The following is a 25,114-nucleotide window of genomic DNA, read 5'->3' on the forward strand; positions in this document are numbered from 1 at the left end:
CATATAAAAATTCACCCTCATATCGCCGGTAAAGAAGTATAGATAACTTCAAAAATTCCTTTAATTAATAGTATTCTTGCTCTGCTTTAAAATAACTTTATTCAAACACCAAGAATATTACAATATTTCAAACTTTTACAACTTTAGCAAAATGACAATTTTAAACGTCAAATACAGCTGATCTATTATTTGTCAACTTTCTATTAGAGGTTCTAAACGTCACTAGACATAAAAATAAACATTGCAACAAGTGAAGTGTCCAGGACTGCAATAGCTCAATGTTCTTATGTATCTAGTAGGATGGCGCTTAGTGTATAATTTTATAATAACCTATTATTAATTTATTTTAGACTCAATTAAATCTTTTCTGATTGAGGAAAGTTCAAACCAACTTAGTAACTTCAATGGGATAAAGTTTTATCGAAACGACATCAATAATGATAATTTGAATTATTTAAGATCCAGACTATATTTTGTTACCGATTTTCATTCATGTGGTATCAACTCTTTATTATTGAAACAGGTAAGTTGAATTATTATTTGAAGACATTTTTAATATGTATATCTCTTCGTATATCATGTTTTTGTTTGGATTCATAGATTTTTTATCCATTGTTCTTTTGGGCTTCATGCTTCATGTGAATTTTTTACTAATTTTCAGACATTTATTTAGAATTAGTTTTTGGAATCTGAGAAAAAAAAAATGGTTTACCATTTAGGATTTCAAAATTATTAACCATATGACTTTTGGTTTTTCATTCAGAAGTGTAATTCTCGAGATATTACACCGTTTTCATAATTTTCCTAGAGTATCGGGATAGAGTTTACGATTAGTGTATTCTCCCTATACTTACATATGGTTCACAGACGTGGACACTCACCAAGCCCAATACTGATAACTAGTAAAGACACAAAGAGCGATGGAAAGATTATTGCTCGGGGTGAGAGTTATAGACAAAAAAAAAACAAACAAATGGATTAGAAGCAAAACCAAAGTAAAAGACGCAGGAGAACATGCTGTCAAATTAAAATGGAGCTTCGGACACAATGCTCGACTGAAGGATAAAAGATGAAATCACGAAATGCAACAATGGAGACCATGGTTAGGAAGAAGAAGCAGAGGAATGCCATAAATGAGACGGGCTGGTAACATTAAGAAAATTGGAGTACACAACTGGAAGGAAGTGGCGCAAAATAGAAAACACTGGATTGAATAGGGGGAGGCCTATGTCCAATGTTGGATTATTTAAGGCTGAAGAAAAAGAAGATCAAAGCAATATATTAACTACCGGGGAATAACATTCCTAAACACCACCTATAAAATCCTTGCAAACATCCTGCTAGAAAGAACCAAAAAATACACAGAAGAAATCGTTGGGGATTATCAATGCGGATTTAGACCGGGCCGCTCTACTATTGACCAGATATTCACAATAAAACAGATAATGGAAAAATGCTGGGAATTTGATCGTGAGCTTCATCAGATGTTCATAGATTTTAAACAAGCATTTGATAGAGTATGCAGGGCTAGACTGTGCACAGCGATGCAGGAACTTGGCTTTCAAAAAAAAACTAGTAAGGTTGATACGGATGTGTATGAAACAGTTACGATGTAAGGTGAGAGTTGGACAACAATACTCGGAGACATTTGAAATAAACGTTGGACTAAAACAGGGAGATGCACTTTCACCACAACTCTTCAATTTAGCTCTGGAGCACATAATCAGAAGTGCAAGAATAGAAAAACCCAATACAGTATTTCATCGAGAAGGACCAAACTTACTACTGGCATTTGTAGACGATATCGATCTAATAGGCAACACACGATTAAGGATGAAGGAGACTTTCGTGAGGTTCGAGAAGGAATCAGAGAAGATGGGGCTCCAAATCAACGAAAACAAGACGAAATATATGTATATGAGCCGCAATAACCAAAGCAGAGACAGAATTGGTCAGAACATCACCATCGATGACTTTAACTTTGAGCTCTTTAGAGAATTCAAGTATCTTGGAACAACAATAACTGAAGACAATAACGGATCACAAGAAATAAACAACAGGATACAGGCCGGCAACAGATGTCTTTTTGCCCTCCAAAACCTTATAAAATCAAAACAATTAACAAGACGTACGAAGATACAAGTCTATAAAACAATCATACGAGCCGTTGTGATGTATGGAAGCGAAACGTGGACGATAACAAAGGCAAACGAAGAGAGACTACCTGTTTGGGAAAGAAGAATCCTAAGGAAGATCTTTGGTCCTGTGCTGGATGAAGCATCAGGACAATATAGGATAAGAACTAACAAAGAGCTCGAAGAACTTTACCCAGACGCCAACATCATAAAATAAATAAAGTCCAGAAGACTCCAATGGGCGGGACACCTCAGAAGACATTCTGACCAAAGAACAGTAGACTGGTGTGGGAGCAAATCCCAACTGGAAGAAGACCACGCGGACGCCCTCGACTCCGGTGGCGAAATAATATAGCAGGAGACCTAAGCACTATGGGCGTGGAGAATTGGATGGAGGTTGCTCAAGACAGAAAACAGTGGAGGCATGTTGTCGAGTCGGCTAAAACCCACGAAGGGTTGTAACGCCACGGAGTAAGTAAGTAAGTAAGTAAGTAAGTGAAGAAGAAGAAGATCAGGATAAATCGTTTTTTTTTCGATTGCAGCGTCTTTTATCAACAATTCGAAAAAACAGTATTCCTATCAAAAGTTATTTTATTTTTTATGAAGAATCCAAATCTAGAATAAAAAAATTTGAGTTTACGTTTAAGGATTCAAAATTGTCCTCTTCCCAGGCTTAGGGAGTGAAGCTGAGGGACTATGTTTGGTGTCATTCGATACATTGTTAAACACATTTTTTAGTGTTTCGATCTAATCTTAATTTCGCGAAATACTCGATCCTCCCGTTTCTTTTGGCACACCCGGTATAAAAAACATACCGAACTTCCAAACAATAAGAAATGCCTTCTGAATAAATCAAATCCACGAGCATATTCATTGTGACAATTTTGATTCCTGTTACCATTGATTTCAGTTTGACCTCAACAACTTATTTAGGTACCCTCTAAAACACGTGTTTATAATAAAAAATGAAGACGCCGATGACTTTTATTCGGACCTTTGCCAATACAATATTTTGATAATGAGCGAAGTATATGTAGCGTTTTACGATGAAGACAACATTGACATATACGAGGTTTACAAAACTGGACCCAAGGTTAATTGTGGTAAGTACGTTTAATAATGTGTATAAAAATATATTTTCTATTGACTTTTATGCGTTTCCTTTACCACAGATCATAAATTTACGTAAGACCTTGCAAGGTTTCAATACCAGCATTTTTTCAAGTTTTCTTTGCAGTTTCTATCAATTTTTGTTCAAACAGTGGTCTGGCATTGGATTAGTCTTGTCTTTTCGCTGATAGTGAATCTGCTCCTTCCTTAGTTGCAATTTCTTATCTTAGTTCTCCAATCGCTTCATCGTTTCAAGCATTGTCCTACTTCTTTTATTTTTTCTTCTTCTATAATTTCGCTGTTGTAATTTCATCCAACACTAATAAAAATAAATAAATACTAACTACCGAGTTTTGGTGCAACCCTACTTTCACATGAAATTTATCAGTCTTTCCCATACCTGTCCTAACCATAGTCGTCATGCCCTCATACGTGTTTCTCACAATATTTACATCTTCACCGGGGGCTCCTTCCTTATTGAGTGCTCGCCACAAAACTTTTGATAACACATATCATACATATCCTTTCTCAAGATCAATGAATACCATCTGAGCGTTTGTTTCTTTATTTGTGTATTTTTTCAACTGCCTTATAACAGTGGCGGCTGATGGGGTAAAATTTTGGGTAGGCCAAGCCAGGAAATTACATCTAACTATGTGTAATAGTGAATATCGGACTAATAGGGCTTTTCATCGCTTGTCATTTGTTTCGAGCTTCTGTCATATGTTGTATAATCTGTGTATGATATTAATATACACGGATTATACGACATATGAAAGAAGCTCGAAATAAATGACTGTGAATGAAAAGCCCGAAAAGCCCTATGCTCGGTGACAACGTTGCCATCAGTCATACTTCATCATCGTTACGTTATATAAGTTGCATACAATCAGGCGATATAGAAATCATGTAAATGTGATTTTTTTTGTAATTTTACTTATTTTTTTGAACTCATTTGAGCAACCGTGCACTTGTTTGCAATTGTGTTGATTGTTTAAAAATATGTTACAATTATGTTAACACAATGGTGTTATGTTAAATTATGTTACAAGTGGCAACGAGGCTCGGCGAAGGCCTGTTTGATTTGGGCCTATACACCAATCATAACACGACAATATAAACCATTGTCCGACAAGCTGCTTTCAAACGTTTTTTGTACGGAGGTCTTATGTGAGCGAAGTCGGCCAGGTCCGAACGGGCCTATTAATGATATTTAAAATGACTGAATACGATTTGATGCTTTCTGTGATAATATATAATAAAGTTGTCTTAACGGACGATAATGTATTGAGTGATTTAGTACATTTAAAAGTTATTTACATGCGGTAACATAATTTTTGAATATATCTTTTTCAATTTTAAAGCTTTTAAAATCATTGGGTAGGCCCGGCCTATCCTGCCTGCCCCCAAAAGCCGCCACTGCCTTATAATGAAAATTGCATCTGTTGTTGATCTGCCTTCTATTTGCATCTTTGATATGCATCTATTTCAGTTTCTGCATGTATCCTATATTTTCATGGTATAACTAAGTTGTTATATGGCCTGAAGTTTGTATATTGTAGTGTACTTCCGTTTTTTCTTCTTTTTCCTTAAGTACCATCTCCGCGACAATCATCATGGTTATTTTGACCTTCGAGGTAGCTGCTCCGAACAGTTGCCTTGAGCTGGAACCAAACCATTCTCTCAGGTTCTTCAACCAGGAAACTCGTCTCCTTCCTTCGCTTCTCCTACCCTTTATTTTTCCTTGAATTATGAGTCTCAAGATGTTATATCTTTCGCCTCTCATCACTTGTCCGAGATATTGCAATTTTCTTTCTTTTATCGTATTTTAAATTTCCCTCTCTCTGCCTATTCTCCTTAACACTTCAATATTCGTGACTCTATCTATCCATGAAATCCTTAAGAGACTACAGTAGCGATCAACAGGTAGCAACAAACGCGTTCCAAGATTGCGGCTCTAATTTTGAATATTTTGTCGAGATATTTGGCACACATATTCGTAATATAATAGAGAATGGCGGTACAGAGCCCAATTTCAGAAATATGTTAGTATGTGGAAATTACTCAATAACTAAATAAAATATTGAAAAAAGGAGCCTGTACCGCCATTAAGAAGAAAAAAAAATAAACTTTCTTCAAATAAACTTTTTTATCCCATGCCTAGATTTTGTGTAATCTTGGAACTACTAAAATTTTTTATTTCTAACAAGAAATCGACCATATTATAACTAAATAACTAATTAGGCAACATAGAGAAATTATCACTGTCATTTTGACAAACCTGCGTAAGATTTTCTCTAATCTGTTCTGTGATCTTTATCGATATCTGTTCAGTGCAGTAGTGTGTTAATTTAAGAATTCGTTATTGTTGTATTGATAGTTAATTTATTATATATTTGTTGTTGTATAAGTTGTTGGCCTCTTTGAAAGAATAGATTGTTGTTAATTGTTAGTTTTACTTATATGTAGGTAGGTAAGTATATTTTTTATTCTAAAAATATTTTCAATAGTTTAACAAAAGGGAAAAAGTAAATCAAAGGAAAAATAAAGTGAAACCTTTCAAGAAAAAGTCCATTAAAAACCGTGCCAAAATTATGCGAAAATCGAAATTTGTTTCGCTTCACAACAAAAAATGATTATTTATTATTGTTTTATTGTTAGATATTTCATGCAAATACCTTTCTAAATATCTATCTTAACATAAAATTTTCACCCATTTTGGTTTATTTTTATAATAAATATTTTATTAATAATAAAATCGTTTTCTATTACTTCCATTTAGCGCGACTATGATATTGTCAAAATATTAATCTTAGATAATGTAAAGATTACCACTGTTGCCAAAGTTTATGCTACTATCTCCCGAAGTTATATTTTGTTGCTACCTGTTGATTGCTACTGTTTACTCTTAACAGTCTTCTGAATGTACACATTTCAAACGCATTAAGTCGATTTATTGCACTTCGGTTTAATGTCCATGATTCAGCTCCATAGTAAAGCACACTGTGTACCTACATAACATTTAATTATTCTTATTCTGAAGGCCAATATCAAATCTTTGCAACATAAAATCTTTTTCATTTTCACGAAGTTGGCACGTGCTTTTTCAATTTTCAGTCTTATTTCTGCAGATTATCATTCCCAAGTAAGTATAGTTTTTTTACTCTCTCAATCTGCTGACCGCCTACCGTTAATATTTCGTTTGTATTGTTGTTGTTGCTAATTTAAAAAAAAATTGGTTTTTTTGATATTAAGAGAGAGTCCGTATTCTCCACTACATCTTAATATTTTGTTAATTATTCTTTCATTCTGTTATGGATGATTTTTAGCAAGGTTTTTAAGGTATCTATGTGACATTAGACTGATCGTTCAATAATCACTACATTCTTTAACATTTACTTTCTTTGGTTAACAAATACATGTTGATGTCAGCATTTCGCGTAGAATAATTCCTGTGGAATATATTGTGTTAAATAGTTGGACTAAAAGATCTATATTTTTTTCATTGGCCAGTTTTAGCGATTCGCTTGGGATTTCATCTGGACCTGCATCACCTGGAGTGATATGCATAAACTTCAATATTCTATAATTATTGCAATATGTTTCGTAAAGAATTTCGTAAATGAATAGACTAAGTCTACTTACTATGTTTTTTAGTTATAAACAACTATGGAAACTGGTCGTTAAGCATTGGATTAATGGGTAAAAACACATCAATATTCACGAGAAGAAAGGATTTTAAAAAATATGAACTTCTTGTTTTACATACAGTACAAAATAACGATAGCTTGAAGGCAGATTTTGATGATATAAGGTGAATATGTTTAAAGATAATGTAGAGGCCATATTTTATATAGTCTAGCATCAATGGTGTGTGATAAAGCTATAAAAATTCTTAAGTTTCATTATTTTTATTAGTAAAGTTTTGTTTTTGTCTATTAATTTTTTGGTTATTATGAATTCTGGCTATACAAATAGTTTTCTTATAAATATCACTACAACTTTTCATTCAATTTACTATTTTAATTGGAAATATCCCATAGACCTGGATCCCGCGTACCTAAAAATTTCTTATTAATAACAAGCTGAAAATTTGTTAATAGCGTAACAGGGGAAGTTTTAATTGTGGCACAGGTTACAGGTTTCGAACATCAGGCTTCGAAAACGTCCCATGTATTTTGTCGGATAGAACTTCCAATTGATTTGTTACCCTTTTATTATACTCTCATGCAAAAATCAGACTGCTATTTACCACCAATATAATTCCTGTCATTTGACATAATCTACATGTCAGACTTACTAAAAGGCCCAACATATTTGTCGACAAACAATTTTTCATATATTATACAGGGTGTTTCATTAATAATTGTCCATATAGTAACTGGAGAAACCTTAGCACAAAATACGAAGATTTAACCTAAAACACTTAAATAAAATGTGGTTCCTTACTGAGTTACAGGGTGTTTTATCTAAAAATTTAAAAATTATTTTTGCTCAGCATTTTAAAACTGTTCGACATATCCTTTTCATACTTGCCAGAAAGTGCGACTACTATACCCCCTACTAAACTATGATAAACCAAACGTTTCTAGCTACTACCAGAGGCGTACCACAGGGGATAGTGAATGGTTGACCCTTCTCAAATTCTACGCCACTGGAGGAATTACTATTTTAGTGCGATGTTTAGATTCTCCAATACTTTCTACGTAAATAATATACTCTTCATTGGTAACGATAAAGTTATTAGTTTTCGAGATATTTGAAGTTAAATATGAAACGGCACAGTTATTTTTATTAATTTATGATATTATGATTCATATGATTAAAGTTTAAAAATTATTTGTACCCAGTACTTTAAAACTATTTGGCGTATCTTTATCATACTTGGCAGAAAGTGTGGGTACTGTACACCCTACTAAATTAAGATAAATAAAGGTTTCTAGCTACTACCAGAGGCGTACGACAGGGGATAGTGGCTGGTTGACTTCATACTGGTTGACAAGAGTATATTATTTTCATAGAAAGTATTGGAGAATCCAAAAATTGAACTAAAATAGCAATTCCGCCAGTGGCGTAGAATTTGGAAAGGGTCAACCATACACTTTCCCCCGTCATACGCCTCTGGTAATAGCCAGAAACGTTTGTTTAACGTAATTTAGTAGTTTGTACAGTACCTATACTTTCTGCCAAGTATAAAAAGGATACGTGGAACTGTTTTAAAATGCTGAGCAAAAATAGTTTTTAAATTTTTAGATAAAACACCCTGTAACTCAGTAAGGAACCACATTTTATTTAAGTGTTTTAGGTTAAATCTTCGTATTTTGTGCTAAGGTTTCTCCAGTTACTATATGGACAATTATTAATGAAACACCCTGTATAAAGTTTGCTATTGAATAAACTTGTCAGGACACGTTCCACAATTAAAACTTCCCATGCTCCAGTGTTCCGGTACATCAAAGTTTGTCCGACCAGACACCGTTAAGTTATTAAAAAACTTTCAGCGTGCTAATAATCAACTTTTTTGATACGCGGGATCCAGGCCTATTTATTCTGTTATTGTAGGAAAGCAACACCTAGTGAAATCTACTTTTTGGGAGATTTCCCTGTACTATACTACATGATTCAATATCTTAATGCCACATACGCTATCCAATTACATCCAGTGTATGGCCATTATAACAAAACTACTGGAGAGTACTATGGTATTATCAAAGCTTTGTATTTGGGGATTGGGGATGTAGCAGGTATGTGAGACTGCACTTTTATCGTATTATGTAATATTATATACAGGGTGTAACAAAAATACAGGTCATAAATGAAATCACATATTCCGGGACCAAAAATAGTTCGAATGAACCTAACTTACCTTAGTACAAATATGCACATAAAAAAAGTTACAGCCCTTTTAAGTTACAAAAAGGAAATTGATTATTTCGAATATATCGAAAACTATTGGAGATTTTTTATTGAAAATGGACATGTGGCATTATTATGGCAGGAACATCATAAGAAGAAAAATTATAGTGAAATTTGTGCACCACATAAAAATTTTATTGGGATTTTGTTCCCTTAAACCCCCCCAAACTTTTGTGTACGTCACAATTAAATTATTATTGTGGTACCATTAGTTAAATTCGATATTATTAAAACTTTTTTGCCTCTTAGTATTTTTTCGATACGGCAGTTTTTATCGAGTTGAGGCTTATTTTTCAATATGTTTACATAAAAATTTTATGGGTGTTTTGTTCTTTTAAACCCCCCAAATGTTTGTGTACGTTCCAATTAAAATATTACTGCGGTACCATTAGTTAAACACAGTGTTTTTAACTAATAGGTCTGGATCCCGTGTATGAAAAAAAAATTGATTAATAGCAAGCTGAAAATTTGTTAATAGCTTAAGGGTGTCTAGTGGGATAAACTTTGATATATGAGAACACTGGAACAGAAGCAGTTTTAATTGTGGAACAGGTTAAAAATTTGGAACGGCCAGACTACGAAAACGGCACATTTATTTTGTCCGACAGAATAGACTTAAACTCTCCGAACAGAGATTAAACTCTCATGCAAAAATCAGACTGCTATTTATCACCTGTCATAATTCCTGTCATTTGACATATTCTACATGTTCCACTCATTAAAACACCCATTTGGTGATAAATAGCAGTCTGATTTTTGCATGAGAGTTTAATCTCTGTTCGGAGAGTTTAAGTCTGTTCTGTTGGACAAAATACATGTACCGTTTTCGTGGTCTGACCGTTCCAAATTTTTAACCTGTTCCACAATTAAAACTTCCCCTGTTCCAGTGTTCCCATATATCAAAGTTTGTTCGACTAGACACCCTTAAGCTATTAACAAATTTTCAGCTTGCTATTAATCAACTTTTTTTTCATACGCGGGATCCAGACCTATAATGGTACTACAATAATAATTTAATTGGAACGTACACAAAAGGTCCATTTTTAATAAATAATCTCCAATAGTTTTCGATACATTCGAAAAAATCGATTTTCATTTTGTAACTTAAAAGGGCTGTAACTTTTTTTATGTGCACATTTGTACCAAGATAAGTTAAGTTCAATCGAATTATTTTTGGTCCCAGAGTATGTGATTAAATTTATGACCTGTATTTTTGTTACACCCTGTAGTATTTTATTTACTACATATTATATGTATTTTATGCATTCATTTAATTTATGTTTGTCTTCTTTAATGTGTTGATTGCTTTGATCGGCGCTTTTTACACGTAATTTAAACCAACTGTAGGTGATTTGGCCAAAGCAATTGAGCTGAGTAAAATAAACATTTGACTTTTGTTTATATTAATCAAAGAGACACTAACCGTTTTTCGGCGAAGTTTTTAAGATGATTATAAAATACTTTCGTTTGAATAAATAAATTTAAGACGCATAATCGATACGTACCAAACATTTGAAACATTATACAAGATCGCATAAAAGTTATTAAGTTCTGAAATGGAATTTTTTTAAAAATTAAAACTTTTCTCTATTATTGTGGGGTTATACCACACATTTTTATAGTGTTGCGCTAAATAAAAACAAAAATCATTAATATGAGAACCAACAATAGACTATAAAAATGATTATATAGACTACTATGCTAAACTTAAAGATGAGAATACGAGAAGAGTGTTAAGTATCAAATTAAACAAAGAGCACAAAAGTAGAACTAGAAAGATAAGTTAATTTGGATAACACGTGGAGAGCCATAGAAGAAACAATGATGGATACTGGTAAAAAAGAATAAGGACATAAACAAAAAAAGAATGTGTGTACTTTGTACGCACGTAAGAAGTTATACTTCTATTATATAATTTCAACGAAATAATTATACTTAACTGTTTATATTTGCATTTTATTTAAATATTAAACTAACTTTCTTACCTACCACTTTCAAAATTTTTTATTAAAACTACCAAAAATAAAAAAAAAACGTGAATCGTCCGGGATTTGAACCCGCGACCTCTCGATCTCTAGTCCAATGCTCTACCTCTTATCTGTTTCCTCTCCAGAGTTCGGAGCCGTTTTTTAATTCTGAACAATTCATTGCAACTAAGTACATACTGTCTGTTGCGCATGCGCGCAGAATTATGAAATCTTACTCTCAATCGCACCTAAAGAAGTATAACTTCAAAAATACAAAAGAGAAGTTGGATGACTGACGAATACAAAAGAGAAGTTGGATGACTGACGAGATCCTGGCAATACTCGATCAACAATATCTTTGCAGACGAGAGGCCTGAGCTGGAAATGGTTCAGGAAAAGTGATTAAACATTAAAAGATATTAACAACTTATCTGGTACCGAGATCAGAATTGAAGAAATTACTACAGCAGTAAATACCTCGAAAGACGGGAAAGCAATTGGACCTGATCAAATTCCTGTTGAGTTACTCAGATTGTTAGATGAAGAAGGAATTACGATACTCCAAAGATTTTTCAACCAGATCTATAAAATCGGAAAATTTCCTGTCCAATGCCTTGTATCTACCTTTATCCTTTTGCCAAAAAAGAACAAGGCAACAAAGTGTAGAGACCACCGACTGATAAGTCTGATAAGCCATTCTTTAAAATTATTCCTCAATGTTCTTCACAAAATGCGATAAGATTAGTGGTTGCTCACAATTTAGATTTAGAAAAGGCCTGGGTACGAGGGAAGCATTAGTTGCAACCCAGGTGCTAGCCCAGAAGTGCTACGGTCAAAGGAAATATGGAATGATATGCTTTATAGATTATGAAAAAGCGTTCGATAGAATACAACATCATAAACTCGTACATATACTAAAACAACTCGACATAGATCGAAAAGACATTCGTTGTATAGAAACTCTTTACTGGAATCAAACAGCTGTCGTCAAGGTGGATAACAAAACAACGCCACCTCAAAAAATTCTCAGAGGTGTAAGACAGGGATGTATTCTCTCCCCACTGCTGTTCAATTTATATTCAAAAAGTATCTTCCAGGAAGCTCTTAAGGAATGTGCAAGCGGCATCAAAGTAAATGGTACCCGGGCCAATAATATACGATATGCAGATGACTCGGTCTTAATAGCGGACAAAATAGAAGACCTCCAAAACCTTCTTAATCAAATTGGAGAGAATAGCAAGAATATGGGACTTGCATCAACATAAAAAAGACGAAGTTCCTTATAATAAGCCGTCAATTATGTCAACATTAAAATGCAAGACTAGCATATAACATAGGTACAATAATAAGATGTAAAAGCGCGTAATAAAATGTAAGTAGGGGAGACAGGGGCAGAATGGGATACTTAAGAAAGAAAAAATCATTGAAAGAAAACTAAACTGTGTATTCAAAAATAACAAAGTCAGACATGATCACTTGCTACTAAGCTTCATACAACTTACGTTATTTATAATTAAAATTGCTTAGCTATTTGGTTATAAAGAATTTAACTTATCAGTGCGAAATTCCCATTTTGCCCCGGTTACGGGGCAAAACGGGAAATGCTACGGGGTAAGATGGGAATGTATTTTAGTCAGGCTGGCAAAGTCCATAAACATGAGCAACTTCGTCTTCATCCTCAAAACCTGCTCAGGAATTATGAGCCATGGCAGACACTACACACTACCCATTCTTCAGTTGACTGCAAATATAAGTATCCACAGTAGATGCAACCACAATCTTCATTATCTTCTGATGAGTCAGTGTCGCACACCGACACACAATGGTTCCAAATGCCGAAAACGTGGTCATGAACCTTTAAAAGCGTATATTGTTTATACAATTCGTAATTACTTTCGTTCTCAAGGGTTTTTGGCATCGCTGATTACGAATCTGACATCACTTATTCTGAAAAACAAAATGGCGGATTCAACATGGGGGAAAGAAATTGAAAATATTAATCAAAATGCAATTTTTTTGTCAAATTTAGTAGTTTAAGGTGGCTGATTACACATCTAATATTACTTTTTTTTTAAACAAAATTGCGGATCCATTATGGTCGAAAGAAATTCGAAGATTTTATTTTAAACGCATATTTGTTTAAAATTTTATATTACAAATCACGTTGGAAATTGCTGATTACCAATACATTTTCTTTACGAAGTACAATATTCAGAACCTATTACTTATGTACAACCGCCCATACAGACTCAACAATCGCGAGAATCATGTAATATGCGTCATTTCCCACTTTTGTATTCAAACAATTGCCAGCAATGCATAGGCAGTTCTAGGCAGCTAAACCAAAGTGATTCTGTATCTTCTTACTATCTATTTTAAGATTAATAAACACTAGTCGCAGAATTATGCAGAATTTTGTACTTATTGAATGTATCTTTACAAAATTTTGATTATTTTAAGTATATTTTTACTATTTATGCATTAACAAATTTAAGGCTTTTATTGTTACTAAATCTTAAGTTAATTTACATCTTACATTAATACATACTTAAAAAATAAGAATCTGCTTTACAGCAATAAAATTGATAAACTACAAAACGTTTTACAGCGTTTTCAATATACGCGTTCTTTTTCACTTTCTCTGTCGGCTAAAATAACCTCGGACATGGATCACTTGTTCCTGAGCTAGGAACCAAAATACATCCAGTCTGATCCTTTTACCTGCTTATTACGACTCTACGATAATTTGAGAAAACAACTGTAAACATGGAAATTCCTAGATAGGGATGTTTTTTCACCTCATGACCACGTTTTTAGCATTTGGAACCACTGTGCGACAGTATGTTGTTAGTTGCTAAATCATCCAATGTGTGTATGTATCAGCGCAACTAAAGTTTGAAAATAATATATTAGTGTTTTTAGTGAATATAATTATTATAATTTTTGTGTCTTTGGATTTGTCTTGCTTGGGAGTAAGATAATAAGTATTTTAAACATTTTTATATTTAATACTTCACTTGATCTATTTGTCACCTTCGTTTGTAATTACGTCAAAGAAACCGTAATAACAAAACCCTGATGGGTTATTGGTAGAGCATTCGACTACATAACGCGAAGGTCCCGGGTTCAAATCCTGACACGAACGATTGTTATTCTTTTTTTTTTTTTTTTAATTTTTGGTGTTGTTTTAATAAAAAATTTTTGAAAGTGGTAATATCAAAGTTAGTTTATTTTTAAATAAAATACAAATAAACTTTTAAGTATATCTACTTCGTTGAAATCATATAAATAGAAGTATAACTTCTTACGTGCGTACAAAGTACACACACATTCTTTTTGAAGTTATACTTCTTTACGCGCGATATGAGGGTGAATTTTATATGTTAAAACCTACGATCTCGGCGCATGCGCATTATAACTTTGTTCTGATTGGATGTTCAAATGACATGTCAAAAATTATCCAATATGGCAGCTGTAGCGCAGCTGTGGTTTGGACGGTTAACGGTTTGGTTATGTATGGTTGTTGCGTTTTAAAATTTGTGGGAAGAGAAACAACAAAGGTTAGTTAATAGTTATACTGCCTTTTTAAATAGTTTTCATATTATATTTTTGAAGTTATACTTCAAAATGTTTTAATTTATGTATGTATCAGTCCAGAAAAGATGTGGAAAGAATATATTAGTGTTTTTAAATATATTTTTCTACAAACGTGTTAAAAATGCAATTTTTAGGACTCCATAGGAGCGTTAAAAATGCTACTTTAAGGCACTAGTGCTTTAAAATTTTTAAGGCACTGCAGTTAAAAGTGAATTGTCAAATTGTGAAACGTCAAAATATTTATATTTCATTTATTAACATTAATATTAATAATACAACTTGCGCAATTTGAAAAAGGTGGTTTAAAAGGTTTTTTATTATAATTTTGTGTCTTTGGATTTGTCTTCCTTGGGCGTAAAATAATAAAACATCTATTTTTATATTTCACTTGTCACCGTGATGTATAATTATGTATATCTGAAAGGTAACTAGCATGCGGCTTGATGGCCTTGTTGGTAGAGCATTGGACCAGAGATAAAAAAATCGCGAGATTGCGGGTTCAAATCCCGGACGATTCATATTTTTTTTCTTTTCTTTTATTTTAATATTTGGCATTGTTAAGTTTTGGTTCATTTTTGGTAATTATTGTTAATTTTTTGTATTGTAACTGTTAAGTAGGTATATATATTTCGTTGAAATTATATTATAATAGAAGTATAACTTCTTACGTGCGTACAAAGTACACACACATTCTTTTTTTTTATTAGTTTCAGTTTTAGTCAGATTCTTCTTACAAAGTTTAAATGCTGTAAAGTAGTATCAATTTATGAGAGCTGGGCAAGATGGGATATAATCCCGTCTTGCCCTGACCGTTTTTGCCCAACAGACATCATTTCAAATAAAATTGGTAATTTCTAAGGTAAAAGATATAAAATGGTTCACAGCACGCAATATTAAAATTCAGTAACGTATCTATCATATTTCAATGAAAAGCGTGATGAAACTTGCTTTCTCACCTTATAGCACTTCTATAAATATCACCAAAATTTTTAACAAAACAAACGAAAACGGATTTATCTCTGTAAAGAAGCACACTACGGACTAGAAGTTTTTTTCTAATGACTAAAGTGAGTCAACCCACGTTCGTTCGAATGGCGCTATTGCCGATATTATGACGACTATGATTTATGCACACCGATGCATTTCCCGTTCTGCCCCGAGCCTCGTTTTGCCCCGGTCTCCCCTACCTGGGAACTTGGCTATGTGAAGACTGGATGTCGGATAGAAAGGTCCAGAAGGGCATTCATAAAATTCAGAAACGTCTTTACGAGCTGTGACTTCGACCTGAACCTAAGACTAAGTTTCCCGAAATTCTAGATATGGCCGGTACTCCTATATGGCATAGAACAGGGGTGGCCAAACTGCGGCTCGCGAGCCACATGCGGCTCTTTGAAGGATTACTTGTGGCTCTCGATTGTACCCGAGTTATTTTTCAATTTTGTATTAGATATGATTTAAAAAAAATTATTATCGTTCCATAATATGTGTTTCAAAATGTCTTTTAATTTACTGACAACAAATATGAAAGACTTTGTAACAGATTCCATTTCCATCCCAGATAAGAAAGATATGACACATCGAAAACTGCGCTAACGAACATTACATAAGAGTGGCGCAATGTAAAAGTCAGTAATCAACCGAATCCAGACCGATTTTTGTATAACTCTTGCTAAGATGTAATTTGTAATTTGTATTAGGTACACATTTTGCATTTAAGTCATTTTACTCGACTTAGAAAAAATTTTTTACCATATTATACTAGAAAAACTTAACGAGTAGGTATATAAAAAAGCCGGAAGGAATATTGACCGAACTCCAAAATAGATTTGAAGACTTAAAATATGTTAAATCGTCTCTTCATTTTTTTCCGAATTCGTTTGAAATGAACATAGTTCATAAGGTGAATTTTTTATTATTACCAATATATGACCCAAACAACATCTGGAGAATTAAAATTAATAGAGACGCAGACGCAAGAAGATCAAGCTCGAAAATAAAACTATAAGTCGACGCCGAATACCGAATTTTAGAAATTTGTACCAGAATCCAAGAAGGTACCCTAAAAAAGAATGCTTATCGAATTATTTCCATATTAGGACCAACGTACTTGTGTGGACCATGTTATTCCATTTTATAATTCGTGAAATCCTAACACCGATCAATATTACCTAACCAGCATCTAAAAGAATTACTGAGAAGTCACATATTAATCACCAAATTCTAAAGAATTATCAAAAGAAGGAAAACAAAAATGTAATTAAGTTTAAATATTTCGTAATTGTATTTCGGTTTTCAGTAAGTAAAAGTTCTGTTAAAAAAATTGAAAATACCTTCTATACATAGGATACTTTTTGAATAAGTATTTTATTGCGACTCGCGAAAAACTTCAACTTGTGAAAAGTGGCTCGGACTATTAAGAAGCTTGGCCACCCCTGGCATAGAAGGATGAACTTTAAAAATAAACACAATGAATAAGCTAGAGGCATTCGAGATGTGGATTTAGCGACAAATATTAAAGTTCCCTGGACCGCACAAATAACAACTGAAGAAATCCTGAGAAGAATTGGTACAGAACGGCAACTGCTATGCACAATAGGGAACTTGCACTAAAATTTTTTTTTGCATAAAATTGTTAATTTATGTTTTAAAATGTTATATTCAAAATATTACGTCTTAACAATGAATAGTGTACGTACAACATCTAATCAAAGTTCCGCGCCTAAAATTTCCGTTTAAACAACTTCAAAAGCGAGACCTGAGGTCTGACGTCACAGGCCACTCGTATCGTTTGTCCGTTCGGGGTGGGCCATTAGTAGATAGGCAAAGCGGTTTCTGGCGCAACCCCTAAATCGCAACCCTTAAATATTAATAAATGCCAAACGGCTTAACGTAGGATGACGTGTGACGTATCGTTGGAAAGGGGATGAAAAAGGGGGTTGAACTCAGTATGTGGCGTGCGCATCGGAATATGCCAAAAGGGCATTACGTCATATCTTCTTTTCTATTGGTCCGATTTTGACGTAAGAGGGCTCGTCGGAACGGGGAGGAGGTAACGAATAAGTTGAGACAAAAAACAAAGATGGCGGCAGTGCCAAAAGGGCATTACGTCATATCTTCTTTTCTATTGGTCCGATTTTGACGTAAGAGGGCTCGTTGGAACGTGGAGGGGGTAACGAATAAGTTGAGACAAAAAACAAAGATGGCGGCAGTGCCAAAACGGCATTACAGCATATCTTTGTTGCTATTGGTCTGATTTTGACGTATGGGGTGTCAAATAAAAGCGGTGACGACACAGAAGCCAACTGTCAATTCTTCTTCTTCTTTTCGTTTGTCAATTCTTCTTCTTTTCCGTATAGTGCCTAACAGAACGTGACATTCGACATCTTTGTTGTCATTGGTCCGATTTTGACGTATGGGGTGTCAAATGAAAGCGGTAACGACACAGAAGCCAACTGTCAATTCTTCTTCTGTTAACGTTCAATATTAACTGTCAATTCTTCTTCTTTTCCGTATAGTGCCTAACAGAACGTGACATTTGACGTATGACGTGACATTTATATGACATTGTTCAGTTTTCCGTCCGACATTTGACGCAGAAGGTGGCATTTGGCGTAGGACGTGAATCACGTGAAATTCGACGCAGAACGTGACATTTGACGTAGATATGTGACATTCGACGTAGGACGTGAATGACGTGAAATTCGACGCAGAACGTGAATGACGTGACGTGAATGACGTGACATGTGACGTAGGACGTAAATGACGTGACGTGAATGACGTGAAATTCGACGCAGAACGTGACATTTGAACGTGAATGAGTGACGTGAATGACGTGACGTGAATGACGTGTCGTGAATGACGTGAAATTCGACGCAGAACGTGACATTTGAACGTGAATGAGTGACGTGAATGACGTGACGTGAATGACGTGTCGTGAATGACGTGACCTGAATGACGTGAAATTCGACGCAGAACGTGAATGACGTGACGTGAATGACGTGACATGTGACGTAGGACGTGACATTTGAACGTGAATGACGTGACATTCGACTTGCTATCTTCTGCTACCGTCTGCTAATCTCTATTACCTTCTGCTTCGCTCTGCTACACTCTGCTGACCCCTTATACCGCTCTGTGATCGTCTGTGCCTTCGTGAAATTCGACGCAGAACGTGAATGACGTGACGTGAATGACGTGACATTTGACGTAGGACGTGTCGGTTGACGAAGGACGTGACATTTGACGTGAAACATTAAACGTGACCTATTATCGGTTCGATTGTGACGTATGAGGTGTCAAATACGCAAGCCCAACATCAACTGCTCGTCACCAGCCTACTTATTATTGTTCTTTCAAATAAACTAGTCAAATGTCCACTATTATACAGAAGTCTTCCATTCTTTCGTCTATAAGTAATTTTTTTGATCAACACGGTATATACAAGTACTAATATTTTCACACACTAGAGTAATTCCAACGAAAATTTCTAATCTGGACTTTTAAAATTTCCTTATTTTATAACTTCTATTTCACGAATAAATTCGTGAGCCACCCCGTATATACAAATACTAATATTTTTCATACATTACAATTAAAATAGGTAAATAAATGCACAAGAAATGTCGTTAAAGAAGGAAACTGTATATGTGAATCATTTCCAATAACAAAGTAGTTTAAACAAGGATGTTGTCTGCCTCCGACTTTATTCAAAATATATTCAATCATAGCTAGAGCAGTGGAGGAAACAATTATCCGGAATGGGAATAGACAGAGGCGGTGGTAAATATCTAGCAACCTTGTTTTTCGCAGATGATCAGGTAGTCGTAGCGAATGATGAAGAAGACAGACTATATGTTTAGAAGAATACATAAAGAATATGAAAAATGAGACCTCAATATGAATATGTCAAAGACAGAGTATCTTTATAATAGGATCCTGGACACCCATATAAAAAGCATGGAAAACGGAAAGTTTACCATGGACAGTAAAGTCCTTTGTGAACATTTAAGTCAAACTTGGACAAAAATTCAATACAAATTAAATGGGGTCAATTATTTGTTACACATTATGCAGTCTAGGTTGGACTGGACTATTCTAAATAAAATTTCTAAGATAATCACATTCAAAAAGTGTTTTTGTGTTAGGAAATAAAATATCAAGATATTACTTATTATTTATTAAAGATATTACAATAGTTCCAGTAATTTTAAGATAGTTTTTCTTTGCAGTTCTGCCTTTTTATTTAAACCTAAATTCATTAGTTCAGTAATAATTTTACGTTTCTGAAGCATTTTTTCTTTGTATGATTTTCGTATGGTCATCCCACGTTCAGTTTTGTAAAATTGTCTTCTCTTTTCATTGGCTTCGTCTTTTCTTTTAATACCTTCCTCACCTCTTTCACACTTGCAGGTTGATTTCACGTGTAGTTCATGCACTGAAGCATATTTTTCTAGATTGCTAACGCCTCTGCTCGCTAGGGTAGAAATTTCATTACGTATACTTCGACAGAATTTTCCTCTCGAATGTAACCACTCTAATTTAAATACACTTCTCTCGTAATGGGAGTGAGGTTTACCTAAAAGTCCATCTCCATCTCGACGAAGGGGTTTTTGACCATCAGCACATGCAATGTATCTTTAAACACCAACACAATGATCCAAACAAATAATTTTTCTAAACGTAGTTTTTGGATGTAGTCTTTTCCCTGCACGTTGTATTTTCTTCTTGTAAGCCAACATTGTAGATCCATTTGTAAAGTGAATTAATGAATGCAGATGTTCGTGTGCAGTACTTCCGTCGTCTGCTACTAAATGACAACGGCAAATGGAATACCATTTTACATTAGGAGCACATGCTAGAAGAGTAAAGTCACTCTCATTTAAGAGTAAATGATACCATTCTCTTGGTGACTCTTCGTAATCCTTTGCCATGTCCGCTGGCGAAAGAGCTTTAATACCACTGACACTCAAAAGAGCCAGATAGTCACTTTTTGACAAAATAGACATATCTTAACTGGCTATTTAATAACAAAGAACTGAAATCTCAAAACTGTCTCACTAGACTAAGAGTCCTTACGAAGTTGTTAAATTTATCTACTAGTACAGCCTCCCCCACCCTAACTTATTATTTCACGCATGCGCTATTACCATGGTCAAAGTCTCGTTGAATTTGCTGATATGCAGAAAACGTGACGCCACGCTCAGATTTTTTTATTTCACGCATGCGCCATTAACATGGGCAAAGTTCAAAAGATCGTTGTCTAGACTTGTTACAACAATTTGACTTGCTGTTCTGGCACACCCCCCAAATCGCAACCCCACGTTAGGTTAGGCCAGGATAGCAGAGGGTAGCAGAGCGTCACAGCATGTCTCAGCGTTACCCACAACATTCTCTGCTACCCTCTGCTACCCTGGCCTAACCTAACGTGGGGTTGCGATTTGGGGGGTGTGCCAGAACAGCAAGTCAAATTGTTGTAACAAGTCTAGACAACGATCTTTTGAACTTTGCCCATGTTAATGGCGCATGCGTGAAATAAAAAATCTGAGCGTGGCGTCACGTGTTCTGCATATCAGCAAATTCAACGAGACTTTGACCATGGTAATAGCGCATGCGTGAAATAATAAGTTAGGGTGGGGGAGGCTGTACTGGTAGATAAATTTAACAACTTCGTAAGGACTCTTAGTCTAGTGAGACAGTTTTGAGATTTCAGTTCTTTGTTATTAAATAGCCAGTTAAGATATGTCTATTTTGTCAAAAAGTGACTATCTGGCTCTTTTGAGTGTCAGTGGTATTAAAGCTCTTTCGCCAGCGGACATGGCAAAGGATTACGAAGAGTCACCAAGAGAATGGTATCATTTACTCTTAAATGAGAGTGACTTTACTCTTCTAGCATGTGCTCCTAATGTAAAATGGTATTCCATTTGCCGTTGTCATTTAGTAGCAGACGACGGAAGTACTGCACACGAACATCTGCATTCATTAATTCACTTTACAAATGGATCTACAATGTTGGCTTACAAGAAGAAAATACAACGTGCAGGGAAAAGACTACATCCAAAAACTACGTTTAGAAAAATTATTTGTTTGGATCATTGTGTTGGTGTTTAAAGATACATTGCATGTGCTGATGGTCAAAAACCCCTTCGTCGAGATGGAGATGGACTTTTAGGTAAACCTCACTCCCATTACGAGAGAAGTGTATTTAAATTAGAGTGGTTACATTCGAGAGGAAAATTCTGTCGAAGTATACGTAATGAAATTTCTACCCTAGCGAGCAGAGGCGTTAGCAATCTAGAAAAATATGCTTCAGTGCATGAACTACACGTGAAATCAACCTGCAAGTGTGAAAGAGGTGAGGAAGGTATTAAAAGAAAAGACGAAGCCAATGAAAAGAGAAGACAATTTTACAAAACTGAACGTGGGATGACCATACGAAAATCATACAAAGAAAAAATGCTTCAGAAACGTAAAATTATTACTGAACTAATGAATTTAGGTTTAAATAAAAAGGCAGAACTGCAAAGAAAAACTATCTTAAAATTACTGGAACTATTGTAATATCTTTAATAAATAATAAGTAATATCTTGATATTTTATTTCCTAACACAAAAACACTTTTTGAATGTGATTATCTTAGAAATTTTATTTAGAATAGTCCAGTCCAACCTAGACTGCATAATGTGTAACAAATAATTGACCCCATTTAATTTGTATTGAATTTTTGTCCAAGTTTGACTTAAATGTTCACAAAGGACTTTACTGTCCATGGTAAACTTTCCGTTTTCCATGCTTTTTATATGGGTGTCCAGGATCCTATGCATCTGAACATTGCAGTTCATAAATAAAGCTGTCTGTGTCCATGTACAGCAATGAACAGTTTTCTTCTCCCATCGTTGGAAGCATAAAGTTATAATGAAAATCGTACATACATAATTTGGATATATCAAGGATTGCTGCGCCTATATACAGGGGTTTATTAAAGCATACTTCTGATTTTTTCAGTTCGATAGCCACCAAATTCTCATGAAAGATCGTTCGACTATGAAATCGACTACTTGCAATCAAATTTTTAGCTCCGTACCTTCCATGCCATTTTTTACATAATTTTACGATACGATGACGTCTTATGTTCTCCATTGTCTTACCGAACACAGCATTATTCATTAATTTAAAGAGATTTTTTTCGAAGCTACTTGTGGCTGCTGTTCGTAAGTTGGTATTTAACTCAATATATGGTCGCAGCCACGCAGATTGTTTAAATTTCAACACTCTGTGTATCTTTGTTAAAATTAAACCGTTCTCTAATGCCTGTTTAAGATTTCTATAATGAATAATATATTTTGTTTTGTGATATAAGGTTGGTATTAACTTTGGCAATTTTGAACCGGGCGGAATGCGGTGTTCGGCAGCAAATGGAAAATCTTTGTGTTTATCATGCAATTCGCGTGGATACTCCAAGTCAACTTGGAAAAAATAGCCCTCTTTCGCATCATTTGGTATTGACATAATATCAATATGACCTTCGGGAAGATTAGTGGATTTTGATGCAACACCAAATTTGGTACCATCTTCAATCCATTTGAATCCTCCTATTGGTAAAGCCTCACTCATGGCCCAACCATACAGATTATTCACGTCTAAATACATGATGTATTTAGAGGGTTGTGTGGGGTCATACGTCGACATGTATTTGTTGTTGGCCTCCGAATACCTGTTGCTGCAAACAGATATTCCGCCTCTTATGGCTTTTTCCATGAACAAAATCATATCCACATCTTTTAGCAATTCTAATTTACATTTTGTGTATCTCAGCATACAATCCCACGTGTATCCTGGCATGGTATAATACCAAGCAGGATCTAGTTTATACGTGTCTCGACATTTTTGTCGAAACTGCTCAAACACATCAGCCAGCAGCAGAATATCTGTTTTCAAATACAAATCGCTGTATTCACCCAAATTTTTACAATTAAATTTATTCCAAACATTCTGCGCATGAGCATACTTCTCTTCACTAATATATTCATTATTTAGCTTATTATAAAAATGCCTAATGTTGGGTAAAGAAGTTTCATCTAATTTTTCCACGCTATCGATATAATCGTAACAAAATACTCCTTTACAAGTTAACAAATTGAATGTATCATCATCTAAATTACTAAATTCTCGTTTTAAAATCTTCTTTTCCGATGTGTCTAAAATTGATGCTAATTCGTCGAGTGAAGCTCCCATAAATCTTAGTGAATCAATAAATCGTAATTTAATTTGATGTTCGTCAGAGTGTAATGTAAATGAAATATATTTTTCTTTATTAATTGGAAGTAGACTCAAGTGCCCATGTTTGCATAAATCAATAATCATAAAATGCGAATCGTAACCACTAAAATTGTGAAAAACCACGGGAACAACAAATAATTTTTTAAAGTTCAAATTACATGCTTGGTGTGCAAATCCACGTACCTCTCCGGTAAAATGGTTGTGATCTACTACAATTGTATCTGTAGCCAAAAAGCGTTTCTCACAAATATGACAAACAGTCGCTCCATTTGTATTAGTCTTTTCGGCTATAGGATCCTGGACACCCATATAAAAAGCATGGAAAACGGAAAGTTTACCATGGACAGTAAAGTCCTTTGTGAACATTTAAGTCAAACTTGGACAAAAATTCAATACAAATTAAATGGGGTCAATTATTTGTTACACATTATGCAGTCTAGGTTGGACTGGACTATTCTAAATAAAATTTCTAAGATAATCACATTCAAAAAGTGTTTTTGTGTTAGGAAATAAAATATCAAGATATTACTTATTATTTATTAAAGATATTACAATAGTTCCAGTAATTTTAAGATAGTTTTTCTTTGCAGTTCTGCCTTTTTATTTAAACCTAAATTCATTAGTTCAGTAATAATTTTACGTTTCTGAAGCATTTTTTCTTTGTATGATTTTCGTATGGTCATCCCACGTTCAGTTTTGTAAAATTGTCTTCTCTTTTCATTGGCTTCGTCTTTTCTTTTAATACCTTCCTCACCTCTTTCACACTTGCAGGTTGATTTCACGTGTAGTTCATGCACTGAAGCATATTTTTCTAGATTGCTAACGCCTCTGCTCGCTAGGGTAGAAATTTCATTACGTATACTTCGACAGAATTTTCCTCTCGAATGTAACCACTCTAATTTAAATACACTTCTCTCGTAATGGGAGTGAGGTTTACCTAAAAGTCCATCTCCATCTCGACGAAGGGGTTTTTGACCATCAGCACATGCAATGTATCTTTAAACACCAACACAATGATCCAAACAAATAATTTTTCTAAACGTAGTTTTTGGATGTAGTCTTTTCCCTGCACGTTGTATTTTCTTCTTGTAAGCCAACATTGTAGATCCATTT

General features: G+C 34.4%; 2 protein-coding genes across 2 annotated transcripts; one reads left to right on the forward strand and one right to left on the reverse strand.

Annotated features, from left to right (window-relative positions):
• Positions 1 to 357: 357 nt before the first annotated feature.
• LOC114325559 (uncharacterized) lies at positions 358 to 8,997 on the forward strand. The gene is made up of 4 exons (XM_050647746.1): positions 358 to 523; positions 3,046 to 3,238; positions 6,903 to 7,059; positions 8,808 to 8,997. Exons 2-4 carry the CDS (start codon positions 3,154 to 3,156, stop codon positions 8,995 to 8,997), a joined length of 432 nt encoding a protein of 143 aa, XP_050503703.1. The 5' UTR covers positions 358 to 523; positions 3,046 to 3,153.
• A 13,540-nt stretch (positions 8,998 to 22,537) lies between these two features.
• LOC126882753 (uncharacterized) lies at positions 22,538 to 23,956 on the reverse strand. The gene has a single exon (XM_050647747.1). The coding sequence runs from the start codon at positions 23,954 to 23,956 to the stop codon at positions 22,538 to 22,540; it is 1,419 nt and encodes a 472-aa protein (XP_050503704.1).
• Positions 23,957 to 25,114: the final 1,158 nt, after the last annotated feature.

Source organism: Diabrotica virgifera, chromosome 3 (genome assembly GCF_917563875.1).
Source record: "Diabrotica virgifera virgifera chromosome 3, PGI_DIABVI_V3a".
Classification (NCBI taxonomy): Eukaryota; Metazoa; Arthropoda; class Insecta; order Coleoptera; family Chrysomelidae; genus Diabrotica; species Diabrotica virgifera.